The sequence below is a fragment of the Solanum dulcamara genome, chromosome 1 (assembly GCF_947179165.1).
Source record: "Solanum dulcamara chromosome 1, daSolDulc1.2, whole genome shotgun sequence".
Lineage (NCBI taxonomy): Eukaryota > Viridiplantae > Streptophyta > Magnoliopsida > Solanales > Solanaceae > Solanum > Solanum dulcamara.
In genome coordinates, this window is record NC_077237.1 from 14,259,831 (window position 1) to 14,273,665 (window position 13,835).

At 31.4% G+C, this 13,835-nt stretch overlaps 2 protein-coding genes across 2 annotated transcripts; one reads left to right on the top strand and one right to left on the bottom strand.

Moving 5' to 3' along the window:
• Positions 1–2,063: 2,063 nt before the first annotated feature.
• LOC129902457 (protein NEN4) lies at positions 2,064–3,698 on the top strand. The gene is made up of 6 exons (XM_055977700.1): positions 2,064–2,545; positions 2,619–2,665; positions 2,754–2,817; positions 2,903–2,980; positions 3,080–3,259; positions 3,344–3,698. The coding sequence occupies exons 1-6, from the start codon at positions 2,093–2,095 to the stop codon at positions 3,431–3,433; spliced, it is 912 nt and encodes a 303-aa protein (XP_055833675.1). The 5' UTR covers positions 2,064–2,092; the 3' UTR covers positions 3,434–3,698.
• Positions 3,699–3,754: 56 nt separating this feature from the next.
• LOC129902451 (low affinity sulfate transporter 3-like) lies at positions 3,755–10,931 on the bottom strand. Its single transcript, XM_055977692.1, has 12 exons — positions 10,396–10,931; positions 10,263–10,311; positions 9,946–10,153; positions 9,584–9,755; positions 9,422–9,490; positions 8,483–8,713; positions 7,835–7,961; positions 7,021–7,307; positions 6,200–6,393; positions 4,640–4,731; positions 4,448–4,524; positions 3,755–4,197 (listed from the first exon to the last, which is right to left on the bottom strand). Exons 1-12 carry the CDS (start codon positions 10,813–10,815, stop codon positions 4,054–4,056), a joined length of 2,070 nt encoding a protein of 689 aa, XP_055833667.1. The 5' UTR covers positions 10,816–10,931; the 3' UTR covers positions 3,755–4,053.
• Between the last annotated feature and the right edge of the window lie 2,904 nt (positions 10,932–13,835).

Sequence of the window (13,835 nt, forward strand, 5' to 3'; positions counted from 1 at the left end):
TCGTGTATATACCTTGAAATACGAACCTATATTTTATCAGGTACGGTCAAAATCGCCGCTCAACTCCTCTTGGATATTGCGTAACATGCTTTAATTAATGCCCATCTATTCTTAGCAGTGATCTTCTCATATTCAAATTCTGACTCTGCCTTTATTTATTAGATTATTTTTTTATTCATAAGGCTTGAACTTGAGACCTTAATAACAGATCCTACTCAATCCCACAACTGTGTGGTGGTATGACAAAGGAAGTTCGTGGACAACATATCATTTGATAAATTTAATTTATTATGTTTCATATTTTGATGAATTTATTTATTATATCTCATAGATCGTTAAAAAAAGTAGGTTATAAATTATGATAATTTTGATGAGTATGTATTTTTTGGACTAATTTAACGGATCAAAAAGAGTAAACGTGTTATATGGTGCCATGTGAGCCCACTTTTTCTGTTAACTAACGTAAGAGAACAGGGAATTACTTATGTTGGTGGACTTCCGTTTGCTTCAATTTCTCATTAACAAAAGAAAAATACTACTAATGCCAATTACTATTCAAAACGTGTAATCTTTCTATTCTTATCATGTTCCTCTTAGGTCTACTTTTTCGAGTTAATAATAAATATTTAACTTTATAGAACAACTTTTACAATGTTTTACTTTCTATATACTATTCTTTAGTTTCAATTGATGTGGCATAATTTTAATCGATAAAAAATTTAAGATAGAAATAAAGACTTTTGAAATTTGTGATATAAAACATGACTAGGAGTGTTCACGGGTCGGTTATTGGTCAAAATTAAAACGAAATCAATTTAATTGATTTTTAAATTATTAAAATCAAATCAAACCAAATATAATACACATGTATCGATTCGATTGTTATCGGTTTCGTTTTTTGGTTTGGTTTGGTTATTCGGTTATTAACCATACACGAAAATAAAAAAAATGATTCATTCAAAGGAGAAAAAAGACTACTCATTCGAAAGGAAATAAATTATTTTTGTGCCATTTTGAATCTTATAATTCTTATACAAGAACTTCAATTATGTTAAACTTCCTTCTTATATTGTTAGTACTAAACAACACAAAGTTACTAAATAGTACATAAGTTATGGCTATTGCTACACAAATAAAAGATGTATCATGCCTTTTTTTTAAAAATTAGCGTGTTACATATTTTGCATAAAAAAGTGTTCATAAAAAATATTATATTATATATATATAATTATTAAAAAATATGTATATAAATTGTCAGTTCGGTTCGGTTCAGTTATTTCTTTGATTTTTTTTAACAAAATCAAAATCAAACCAAATATTATCGATTTTTAAAAATGTAAAACTAAATCAAATCAAATCAAACTAAATAAAAATCAATTTTTAATTGATTTGGTTTGGTTTTTCGATTTAGATCGGTTTTTACCCAAATCGTGAACATCCATAAACATGACATAACATTTGTGTGTGACTATAAAACTACTAAAACTATGATCTTAAACATGTCATAACATTTATGTGATAATAAAAACTTCTCATTAAGAATGTGAAGTTGATTATTTTCAAATTTAGAAGCTGTACCATTCTTTTTGAACATAAAGTATGTCACAAAACTAGAAAGGGGAAGTAGTTTATATACTTTCTAAATATCCATGTCTTTTTACTTTCTAAATACAATTTAATCTTCAAATAAAAGATGAAATTTAGTTTTAAAAAAGGCTCTCTTTAAATTGATATTGAGAACATTTATGTATTTTAGAATATGCAAGTGATTTTTATTTTTTGAAATGACAAGGCAATATATCCATTTCATATAACATGTAGACAATACCATTGAGACTAGGAGATGGAATGTTACCTATCTAACTGGAATTCCCTTTAAAAGGATATCATCAAGAAGAAGCTAAGGACAACTTTGTACAAACACCAAAACTTAGTTTAACTTGATTTACAAGACAATCTACCAATTAATTTCTTGAAAGAATATTCTTCAATCTTTACATTCTTTGTTTTTTCTTTTTTCTCATATATATACAACAAATGGACCATCATTTCCATCACTTCATCAAATAACAACCTATCTTAGAAAAAAGAAATGGCAATTCCTAACATTTCAATAAACAAAAGGTCATCAGAGATTGTGTTTTTCGACCTGGAAACAAACGTTCCATCTAAACCTGGACAGAAATTTTGGGTGTTGGAGTTTGGTGCAATGGTAGTTTGTTCAAGAAAGCTTGTTGAACTTGAGAGTTACTGCACTCTTATTAAGCCAGGGGACTTGTCAGTTGTAGGATTAAAGTCAGGGAGAATTGATGGGATAACGCGAAAAGCAGTTGCAGATGCACCTTCATTTGAACAAGTTGCACAGAACATCTTCAACATTTTGGATGGTAGGATTTGGGCAGGTCATAACATACAAAGATTCGATTGTGTTCGTATTAAAGCTGCTTTCGCTGAAATTGGTTGCCCTGCACCTGTGCCTGTTGGAATTATCGATTCCTTAGGTGTTTTGTCCGAAAAATTTGGTAAAAGAGCTGGAAACATGAAGGTATACCATGAGCATTTCATTCAATATAAAGTTCAATTTTGATTATTGATTCTTAAATTATTCGTTATTTTAGATGGCTTCATTGGCAGCTTACTTTGATCTCGGGGAGCAAAAGCACAGGTTAGACTCAAAAGCTTAAACTTTACGGTCTAAAATTTATGAAAATGGATCCTAATTTGGTTTTTTTTTTTTTAATCGTGAATGGCAGGAGCTTAGACGATGTTCGGATGAATTTGGAAGTCCTAAAACATTGTGCAACAGTTCTATTTCTTGTATGTTTCATAACTTATCTTATCTTGGCAAAACTTTCCCAGTGTAATTATATTTTGCTTAATTGCGATTCTTTTCTACTGTTAGGAATCAAGTCTACCAGATTTGTCAATTGGAAATTGTCAAGGCACTTCCAGCATTACTACAAGAAGTAGAAGCCAAGTGGTAGATATGCATATTTATCAAAATGCACTCGCTTTTATATGATCAAGAAAAGAAAACTTATGAGGTTATTTCTTGGATTTGATATTTTCTTCTTATCAGCAAAATATTCCAAGTTCTCCGATCGATAAGTGGCAGAGTAATCCTTCCTCAATAACAACAAGGAGTAGTAGCAAAGGGAAATTTCCGTGTAGAGAAGAAACAAGCCGGAAATCTCCTCAATCGACAAGTGCTATTGGATATCAAAGAACTGTTCCTTACGCAAGACAAAGCTTGGGAAAGGTTGAATTTTCGTTAACTCTTTACTAAAGAAACTTATATACATGATGGTATTAATTCATTTTCTGATTTTGGACTATTTATTAGGTGACTGCAGGTGTGAGGAACTTGTTGTGTAAAGCTCAAAACAAGCCTCTGAATACTTTACTAAAGCATTCACAGACTCTCTTTCGATGAACACGAAGAATCGATCTATAATTCTCATTTATTGGAAGTTCAAGCATAAGGGGTGCATATATACCTAGAAAGTTAACCTTCTTGGAAAATGTCTGGAGGAAATTTTTTGGTCCCCCCTATGTGCCTACTTATGGGAAATTCACTTGGTTCTTTTAAGTTGCTAATTCAAGTTCTAAATTAACTAGTCTGTATTCTTTGGTTACTGATTCTTTAAGTTATGGAATTCTGTAAATGTTTGTACCTCTCAATGAATAAATTTCAGCTGATATTCTTGATTCGAACAACGTGAAAAGTAGTGTGTTAAATTGGCATTAAACATACGTAATTGGACCCCAATGTACGCGAAATTCACTCACATATATTACAGATAGAAACTTCAAACATACACATATGTTATAACATAACATAGTAATGTTCAATTCAAACCAGATTGAACGCCACAACTTAATTCGTTCTTACAATGACAGGGAGCAATAGTACTATTTGCTCCTTTTATTATTGTCCCTTTGAATATATACACACAATTGGCGAATCAAATCGATTCACCATTGAAAACATTAACTTCAAAAAGACGACGAATATTTGTGGTCTTCTAACATCGGTAGATCAAACAAGAAGTTTCAAATAGGAAGCATGTTCTTACTAGTCAAACATGTCTCAATGGCTTCTCCAATGGTTAAAAAGACCCTCCCTTCAATTTTCTTCAAAAAATTGGCTAGCCTTAATTTGTGGATCACATGCCACCTTGGGTTAGCTAGTGCCAACTGCAAAACAAACATAAACATTAATTGATTCATGTTGTGTACATTCAACACCGTTATTTATCTGGATATTTTTTGGTTGCTACAGTGAAATGTTATTATAGATATAACATCTAAAATCGGTTTCAAAGAAAATTTGACACTGTTATAGTGATAGAGGATGACTTTTATAAAGAGGGCTGATAGTACATGTTTCTTTTAATATTTTTTCTTTATCAAGAATTTGACAAAATTGAAGAGGATTAATAGTCACCTGCATTCCATTTGATTCCAGCTCATTCTGCAGGTCCTCAAGAGAAGCTATGCTGGATGTGTCAATGCTGAGCAAATCTACATCCATCGACATTTCAATGTAAATGAATAATATATATAACAAAGTCATATAGCTAATAACTTGTGCTATAATAAATTATACCAAACAAGCTTTAACTTGGACAGTACTTACTTGACATGTCAAGAATAACTAGTTGCACTCTATCTTGATTAGCACTTTCTATGGCACCCAAATCTTGTTCTTCCAGTGCTAAGTTCAATATCCTGGATAATAAACAACAAAATACATTAAGATCAATAGATATAAGAGAAAAGGTACCAAAAGAATAATATACTCATGATAACATAACTTGTTCAATTGCATAGTATATATGGGAGTAGGGGTGTCAAATTTAAATACATGAAAATGTAACTCGCCAAAATAATATATAATTTTTTTAATCAAAATATTGTAAATAATTTTTTTGGGTTTGTTTAGAATATATGGAAAAGGGTCAAAAATTCCTTTAAATTATGTGAAATGAATAAAAATGCCCTCCGTTTGATAGTTTGGTCAACAAATGTCCTTGTTACTAAATGAGTCAAAAATGCCCTTTTTCAAATAAATATACTATTTTTTTTCTTTTTAAACACATCTTGTTCCGGCGAAAAATATTACTTTTAAAAAACTCTATTCTTGTTTTTTTTTTCTTTTAAAACTACTTTAACTAATAAAAATTGTAAGAAATGATTTTTTCCCCTTTTAATCTCATTTTATCAATTAAAATAGAATAATTTCATGTACCCTTTTAACGAATAATATGTGTCATATACATATGATCATAGTAAACCCATCATTAATTTTTGTTTAGATAACGATAAAAAATAATTAGTATAATAAAATAAGAAACATTTTTATATTTAATTTTTTGAATTGAAGTAAAGTAAATATTTTCTAATAAAAAATATTATTAGAAAAAGAATGGGAAGAAAATAAATAATATATTATTTGGAAAATGAGTATTTTTGACCTATTAAATAATAATGACATTTCTGGACTAAAGTATTAATGCAATAATATTTTTGGACCAAACTACATAATTTAGGGGCATTTTGATCCTTTTCCATAGAATATAACACTGATAAAGAAAAGAAAATGCTTTTGTTAGAAATATTTGGTAATTAAAGAAATTATAAAGAAAAAACAAATTAATGAAAAATGATTTTGAATTGGATAGATTGAGTTATAGCCCATTATTTAGCTCAAAATTGACCTATCCATGTTGACTAATTTTAAGCGGATTATGAGTCCGTTTGGACTGGCTTATAAGTTGGTCAAACCAATTATAAGCCCTTTTTAGCTTATTGTGGTGTTTGCCTAATGCTAACTTTAAGCCATAAAGTTCTTAAAGTCAGCTAAAAATGAAAAGTTAGGATTCCTAACTTTTTTTTTAAAGTGCTTAAAGTCATTTTCTTTGACCATGGAAATTACTTTTATATTCCTTATATTTGAACTAAATTCCCAAACTACCCTTTTTTATTCTTTTAACCTAAAATTCACATTATTTTCCTCATTTCTTCGGCATAAGCACTTCAAAGTTCTAAAAATACTTCATAAATAAAAGTTACTTTTTTTAAGCCCATCCAAACGGACTCTATATATGACTCAATCTATTTAATTTGTCAAAATTTAATCCAACCTGCTTATTTGACAGTCATATGTAAGACGTTTATTTATAGTCTGAGGACATACCTTCCTCTAATGAAGTTGGCATTTGCAAAACAAAGCAAAGCAGATTTGACTCTAACAATGAGAGCCCCAGGAGTAGTTGTAGCTATGGGATATTGTTCAACATCCCCAAACAAATCACTTCCTGGAAGCCTTCCTAGTTTTTCCGTCCCACGCTGGATTGAGTTCAAAATTATCCTTGCAAATGATATACCAACCTGAAATAACATTTGACATGCAAAAAAATATTATATAATTAGGATCACAAATTTTATTTGACGAATTGATGATTGGGGTTTGTTAAGGCTATCATTTTGAAGTTGTAATTAAAATTTAAAGTTATTGGATGCAGATTTGAGTTATTTGGCGATGTTCTTGACCCATTTTGGATGAATTTCGAAAGAGGCGAAAATCAATTTTTATATAAGTTTCTATAATGTTGTACAAATATATAAAAGTGTATATAAACACCCTTTGTGGAGTATTACTATGCACTTTTATACAAGTTGACACGTTATTTTCATGTATGTGTTATTCTATTCATGGATAAGTTATACAACGTTTAGTTATTTCATCTTCTATTTGTATAAAATAACAATACATATATTTCTTCATAATTTATACATATATTAGTTATGAGAATTTTTAATTGCTAATCAATTATCTTGTTTGGTGTGTTTAGTTTTGTACATAGCGCAAAAAATTACTATCAAACATGATATTATACATAACTAATTTAACTCCTAACTAACAACCAAACGACCCCTAAATGTATAATATTGTATACCGTATAAATAATATTTATTCGTAAATACAAACTTGTTAATATTAAAGAAGTTACATACCGCTAGGAGGAGACCAATCTCAACAGATACAAAAAGGACACCAAGAAATGCAGCAACACAAGCAAGAAAATCCATTTTGTCTACTTTCCATATGTATTTAGCTTCACTTATGTTGATGAGTCCAGGCAAAGCAGAGAGAATAATGGAAGCCAAAATGGCTACTGGAGTGTAATACAAAAGCCTTGTGCAAAATTCAAGTGATATTAGCACTGTTATAGCCATCACTATGTTGGACACTACTGTTTCACAACCAGCACTGAAATTCACCGCTGTTCTTGAGAATGACCCTGCAACATTTAGTAAGACAAAATTTTAAAAATAACTAATGTTTAGGGCTAATTTGAAATTTATAGCTATAGTTTGAGTATGTATCCTTCATAGCAAGAGGAGAGAGGCGAGCGACATCGAGAGAGATGCTACAAAGAATGTATTCGATGAATATTATTGTATCAACGAAGCTGTATTCGATACATACATGTTGGTACAAGTTCTTTTCGATACACACTGACAAATACTTTGGTCTTGTATTCATTCATGATACAAAAATATGAAAAGATATGATGTATTTGATACATACGGGTTGGTACAACTGTATCGCTTAATTATATTCATTCGCTCTTGTATTGGTTGTATTCATTGACGACACAAAAAATACAGAAATACATGTTGTATTCGATATATAGGCTGATACATGTTGCATCACTTAGATTCATTCACTTTTTGTATCGCTTGTATTCATTTGCAATAGGAATCTTACTGAACAATTAAATAATTTTATTTGAAAATTATAATAACTACTAATTAAAAGACTAACCAGTTGCAACATAACAAGAGGTTAATGATCCTGTAATGTTCATGACACCCATGGCCAGCATTTCCTTGTTTCCATCAAGACGGTATCCTTTCATGGCAGCGAAAGATCGGCCAACTGCAATGGCTTCCTGGACGTTCAACATAATTAAAAAATCAAAAATTTCTACGTTCACCAATTCCATTTATTCATCGCTATGGTCCATTTCTCGATTATCACCATCCACCATCTACGATTATCATTTACAATCATTATCATCATCAACCACCATATATTACCACAATCACCATATTCATCAATCATCACTATATATCGCCAACCACCATCATCATTCACCACCTTCATTAATTATTACTATCATCTACCACAATTATATAATTAATTATCACCACCATCAACCATTATTGTCAGCCACTATCAACACTAGTTTATTGATATAATATTAGCTTAAATTTTATATTTATTAATTTCTAAATAAAGATAAATTTGTTTTTACGCATTCAAAATGAAAAAAAAGTCTTCATTATCAGATCTTAATACAATATTTTAATATTTAGATATAAATTAAAATTGAGACTCCCTTAATCTTAATAAAAATTAAAATAACATGTTTAATTTGAATTGTCCAAGTAAATAACAAAAGCTACGTACCGTGAGGGCTACAAGTGCAACAATTAGCCCAATTTTGGCAGCTTCAGCAGTATGTGTAGTATTGAATTGCAAGTCATGAAGTGAACTTGGGTTCAATCCTCCAGTGATGTGTTTCACTATCTTGACTCCATATTTATCAGCTCTTGTCAAGAGTACAACTAGAGTTGACAATATTACAGACACCAGTGGTGCCATTGCAGCTAACCAGAATAGTTTCTTGTACTTTCTTGCCTGAAAAAATCGACATGGTGTTGGAAAAATGAGAGCATGGTAGCTAATATTCATTGAGAGGTGGGATAAAATAATATCAAGTTAGGTGGGATATTCAGGATTAAGATTGAGATTAAATTTATACTCATCTATCTGTTTGGTTGATGATATAAATTTATCCTAAATTAAATTTATACTTTCAATCAAACAAAATATAATTTTATTCTCAAACTTAATGCCTCAATGACAAACGACTCCTTATAATTTATGGGTTCTATTTTCTAAATTTGCCATCGATATATAGTCGTCGTAGTTATTTGTTTAGCAATTAAATTACTTAATAATTTTTCTAATAAAAATACAAAATTCCAACTCGTAACTAACTCAGTCCCTACTCCTATTTGAACTTAACCTCAATCTAATTCATTTTGACTATATAAATTACTAAATTATCACAACTTTTAATAGTATTTCTTTTTTTAGCATTAGTTTGGTTAACTTTTAAGACTTACGCCAATACAATCATAACTTTTCATTTAATCCGCAAAAGTTGACCATAACTTAATTTTATGGGTTAACCTCGAAGGTTTTTATTACTGAAATCTATTAAAATTTTAAAATTATGAGTTCAGACCTACTATTTATTGTAAATTGTTTACACATGAATTTATATTCCACTTCAAAAATACGGCGAGTAAAACTATAGTTATAAAGGATATAGTTACTTGCCAGATAGTATTTGGTAGAAAGGATGAAGATTAGAAATGAACTCCCAATTATAAAGCTATAAGGATTCATCTGCCAAAAAAAAACAAACATTTGAATTAGCTGATGTTATAGCTAATATAGATATTAATTGAGAAAGACAAAAAAGAACAAAATTGAATTTACAGTATGCATTGATTTGCAAATAGAAGTCAAGACAGATATGATATCTGTCTTGTTTGTAAAATTTGAAATCCCAAGCAGTGATTTGAGCTGTTGTAATCCAATCACACAAGCAGCACCAGCCATAAAACCAACAATAGCAGAATGTGATAGAAAATCAACCAAAAATCCCAACCTGTAATCAATTAATTAAATATATACACAATTAGCACCCGTGGCCGAGCCAAAATGTTTTCCAGCAGGTTCAAAAGAGGTAAACTCAGGAAGAAATCATCAAAGGAGTTCATCATCTACGTAATTTTGACCTTACTCTGGCTCCGCTCCTGATTAGCACTAAAACTCATTGTGGAAAAAATTAAACTTACCTAAGAAGTCCAAAGGCAGCTTGAAAAGTACCCGCGAAGAAGGTCACAGTAAGCACGAGCTTTCGATATGCAATTGGATTAGTATTAGGATCTTCAAGTTTCGGAATCATTGAGGACAAGAGTAGTGAAACAACAGCAACTGGTCCAATTGCTATATCTCTTGAACTCCCCATCATAGCGTAAATAAGTGGCGGAATAACACTTGTGTCTAGTGAGGAGTTCACAGACTAAATTGTTAGTATTATGTTTTAGTCTAATTCGTAAAATGGAAAAAAAAATTAAACCATAACCTTATAGTATAAGAGAATTTCACTTACATAGGCCATATTGAGGCTCAAGTTTTGCTAAAGTCGCGTAGCCAATGCTCTACATAACATAACAAAAAGATCACTGTTGAAACAGGATAGATGACTTAGGTCTTATTAGTAGAAATTTAATTAATTAATGTACCTGAGGGATGCAAAGGCTTGCAAGAGTTAAACCAGCCAAGATGTCTCTTCTGAATTTTGTTACATTATATTCTTTACACCAAGAAAGTGGTGGAAATATAACGTTGAGAATCGAAATGAGTGCAGGAATAGGATGCTTTCCAAGGCATTGAATCTTGTTTTCTAGAGGACAGAGTATTGTTTTCTTGAATGAACTCTTGAGATTAGATAAAATTCCTGGTGGTTCGGGCACATTTAGTACCCAATCACGCCTTCTTTCAGAAGCCACGGGTGTTTGAAGTGTTTGGGAGAACAGAGAAAGTTGTACTTTCTCACTCTCAGCAAAAGATTGAAGTGTTTGGGACAACTCTTTTGTGTTTGATGGATCAGTAGTTGTTGCAAACTGTGAGGACTCCGTCTCACCTTCTCTTGCTAAAGTCATTTTTCTTGTTTCTCTTTAGACAATACAAGTTGGAATATTTTCAAGATGAAGTTACTAGCTAGACCTAAGGCTTCAAATTTAATTAAAAGCTCTTGACAGAGCTGAAGTTTGTTCAAAGCATACCTTCCAGCTATTTATAAAGTCTTCATCAGCTTTTTTAACTAGGAAAATCATTTTTTTTACTAAAATTTATTCTAAAGAAAGTGAAAAGTATCTCAAAAGAAAAATGTCTCACTGATTAAAAATATTTTCTTCTTCTTTTACTTTATGTATAAGGAGCCATCCTTTGTGGGCTAGTAAATGGATTTGACTTGCGCGCAAGAGAAATGAATATTAAAGGCGCGGTGAATAGCTCTGCATGCAAAATATATGCGAGGTTCCTAACAAATAAGTCAAATATGCTACACATATAGATATCTATATGGAAGCATTGGCTTTGTTTCACGGATTAAAAATAGCTTTCTAAAAAATCCTATTGCCCCTTGTAATAGATACTAATTGCAACGAACTCATAAATATGATGTCTAACAACTTTGGCTCTTACCAAATTTTGATTGATGATTGCAGGTATCTATTGTCTAAAGTAGAAGGAGCATCCATCAAGCATATATATCGAGAAGCTAATGGAGTTGCGGATCAATTAGCCAAGAATGACTGCGAGCTAGATATTTTTGGAAGCTTAATTTTGTACCCCAATTCCCCCGCATTTAGTATTTATGCTTTTGAAAGAGACGGAATGGGTACTATGTTGCCTAGGCTTGTCTCCGAATGTAATGACTCTTAATTATGTTGAAAGCCTAAAAAAAGATAGTTAGAAATATTCTTAAAGAGAGCAGTAAATACCTTTCATTAGATCCTTCCGTCACCACCTATAAATAGAGGTGGTCTTTGAATCGTTAACAAAATAAATGTGAGTGAAAAAAGAGTATAAAAAGTTATAAGGCTGAAGTTAACCCTTGCTTTACAATAATAAAATTCAAAGGGTGAGCAACCAATTGGGTTCAACATTATTCAACATACCAACCCAACAAAATATTCAGTTGATAGTAGGTTTTCTTCTTTTTTAAAAAACTTATTCGACTTATGTTGAGCACTTGGAATGTATTTGTCTTGATGATGCATTGCGTGAACTTGAGGTAGCCAATCGGAGAAACATTGTTGAAAAGGTAAAGTACCCTCCCTATTATTTCTATTTTTCTACAAGTTTATTAAAAGTGAAATATTCTCCACCCACAAAATGTTAATCAGAAAATAGTGATGGTACCAATTACAAACTTAAATAGTGCCTAGAATGCAACTGCAAAGGTCACCAAGGGATATTGATGTAACGCTTCAGTGTTTTGCTTCTTCAATGTTTTGCTTCTTTCATTTTGATATTGATGTAATGCTTCATCAAATTCTTATCTCCTTTGGAGGTCTTTAGTCTCCAATTAGTCCTACCATTTCCTCATTCAAGCTTAAGCACACATGAAACTAGTTTCAAGTTTATCTTCTTGTCTTGCTCAGAAAAAGTAAGCAGACTATGAAGGGCCAAGAACAAGTATTTTCATTGCTTATAGATATATATTATAATGCCATACATTTATAGAAACATTTTTTTGTTATATTTGGAGAAAAGTTTCAAAATAGTCTTTTATTTGTTGGCTAATAAGACTCAAAGTTATGTTTGTTCGTTCACATGGTACATTAAGTTATAACAGTTTCATGTTTGCAATATTGGTGCACTTTTGATTTTTCGCAAAATTTCGTCCATTTTTTAATATTGATTTCCTCCACAGTTTAGTGTATGGAATGCTTAGTTCTTTGTCTTTGTTGAGTATAAAAAAAAAAATCCCACGTTAGAGAAGTTGAATAGAGAGATAAAAGTTTGAAGGAGGCCAGGCAAAAGTACTTTAATGTTACAAACATGCATGGCTATTAATGCACCATATATAAAAAAGGGGATGACTTTGAGTTAAGCCCAAAAATACAGGACACTATTTTAATTTGGACTTTTTCTCTTATATTTGTCACGCTCTGAGAGGGTACCCTAAATGTGACTGACATTTGAAGACTATTACTGATCCCCAAGTGAACTACTTGGTCCAATCACACATTCATTCGTTCATTCACTCATGCACTCAGCGGAAGACTCAATACGAATTTTAAAAAAAAATGGAAGGGTTAATCAACTCAACAATTCCAAAAAAAAATATAATTCATTTTAAAACCAATCTCATCTCAACTCCCATTCAAAGAATAGTTTGAAGACCAAGACAATGACTCAACATCATCACTATCCGTCCATAAAGCCTCTATCACTATCCAGAAGGTGCCAACGAAAGTCCATGACTGCCAAAAAGAAAATACCAAAAGAAAATGAAATAATTATGATTCCTCCGAAGGCAAGGAGGTCTCACCATTGCCAGGAAAAAAAAATAAATCTTCAACGGAACACCTGTTGATGATCTCTAGCACCTATATCTGCATCATGCAGGCCAAAATGCGTCAATACATGGAATGTACGAGTGTGTAAAATGACAGGAAGGAGAAACAGTCAACACCACTTACCTCAATCTCAACAATCAACTCAAAGGACTCAACTCAAAAGATATGAAAATTTAGAATTTAGCAATACTTTTTTGAAATCAACTCAATCATCTACAATCCCAATCAAACAATCCTATCATGCAAGATCATATCCTAATTGGGAGTTTCTCTAACAAACTACCATCATCTATGAGCCAGTGATGTACAACGAAGTGGTGTAGTTGCCACACCTGTCCAACACTTTCACAGGGTATGGGACGAATCACTATCATTGGATCCACAATCAATTAAAGTCCATCGTTTTGGGACTTAAGAGGTTTAACCTTCCATCCTACGCTGGCTATGTAGTTCATGAGATTTGAGTTATAACTATACTCTTACCCAAATCAGTTCTCAATACTCTTACCAAGACTCAACATGCTCATAAAACTCAAATCAATCAGTTTATACAATTCATTCCATCTAGTCACATTTGACTGTAATTAACTCAA

Bases quoted from the DNA above. Each gene is read 5' to 3' on its own strand.
- LOC129902457 (XM_055977700.1), top strand. From the start codon at position 2,093: ATGGCAATTCCTAACATTTCAATAAACAAAAGGTCATCAGAGATTGTG. The intron at 2,818-2,902 runs GTATGTTTCATA...TTCTACTGTTAG, and splicing joins GTGCAACAGTTCTATTTCTT to GAATCAAGTCTACCAGATTT. The intron at 3,260-3,343 runs GTTGAATTTTCG...ACTATTTATTAG, and splicing joins CAAGACAAAGCTTGGGAAAG to GTGACTGCAGGTGTGAGGAA.
- LOC129902451 (XM_055977692.1), bottom strand. From the start codon at position 10,815: ATGACTTTAGCAAGAGAAGGTGAGACGGAGTCCTCACAGTTTGCAACA. The intron at 10,154-10,262 runs GTAAGTGAAATT...ACTCCTCACTAG, and splicing joins TGAGCCTCAATATGGCCTAT to ACACAAGTGTTATTCCGCCA. The intron at 9,756-9,945 runs GTAAGTTTAATT...AATTGATTACAG, and splicing joins GCTGCCTTTGGACTTCTTAG to GTTGGGATTTTTGGTTGATT.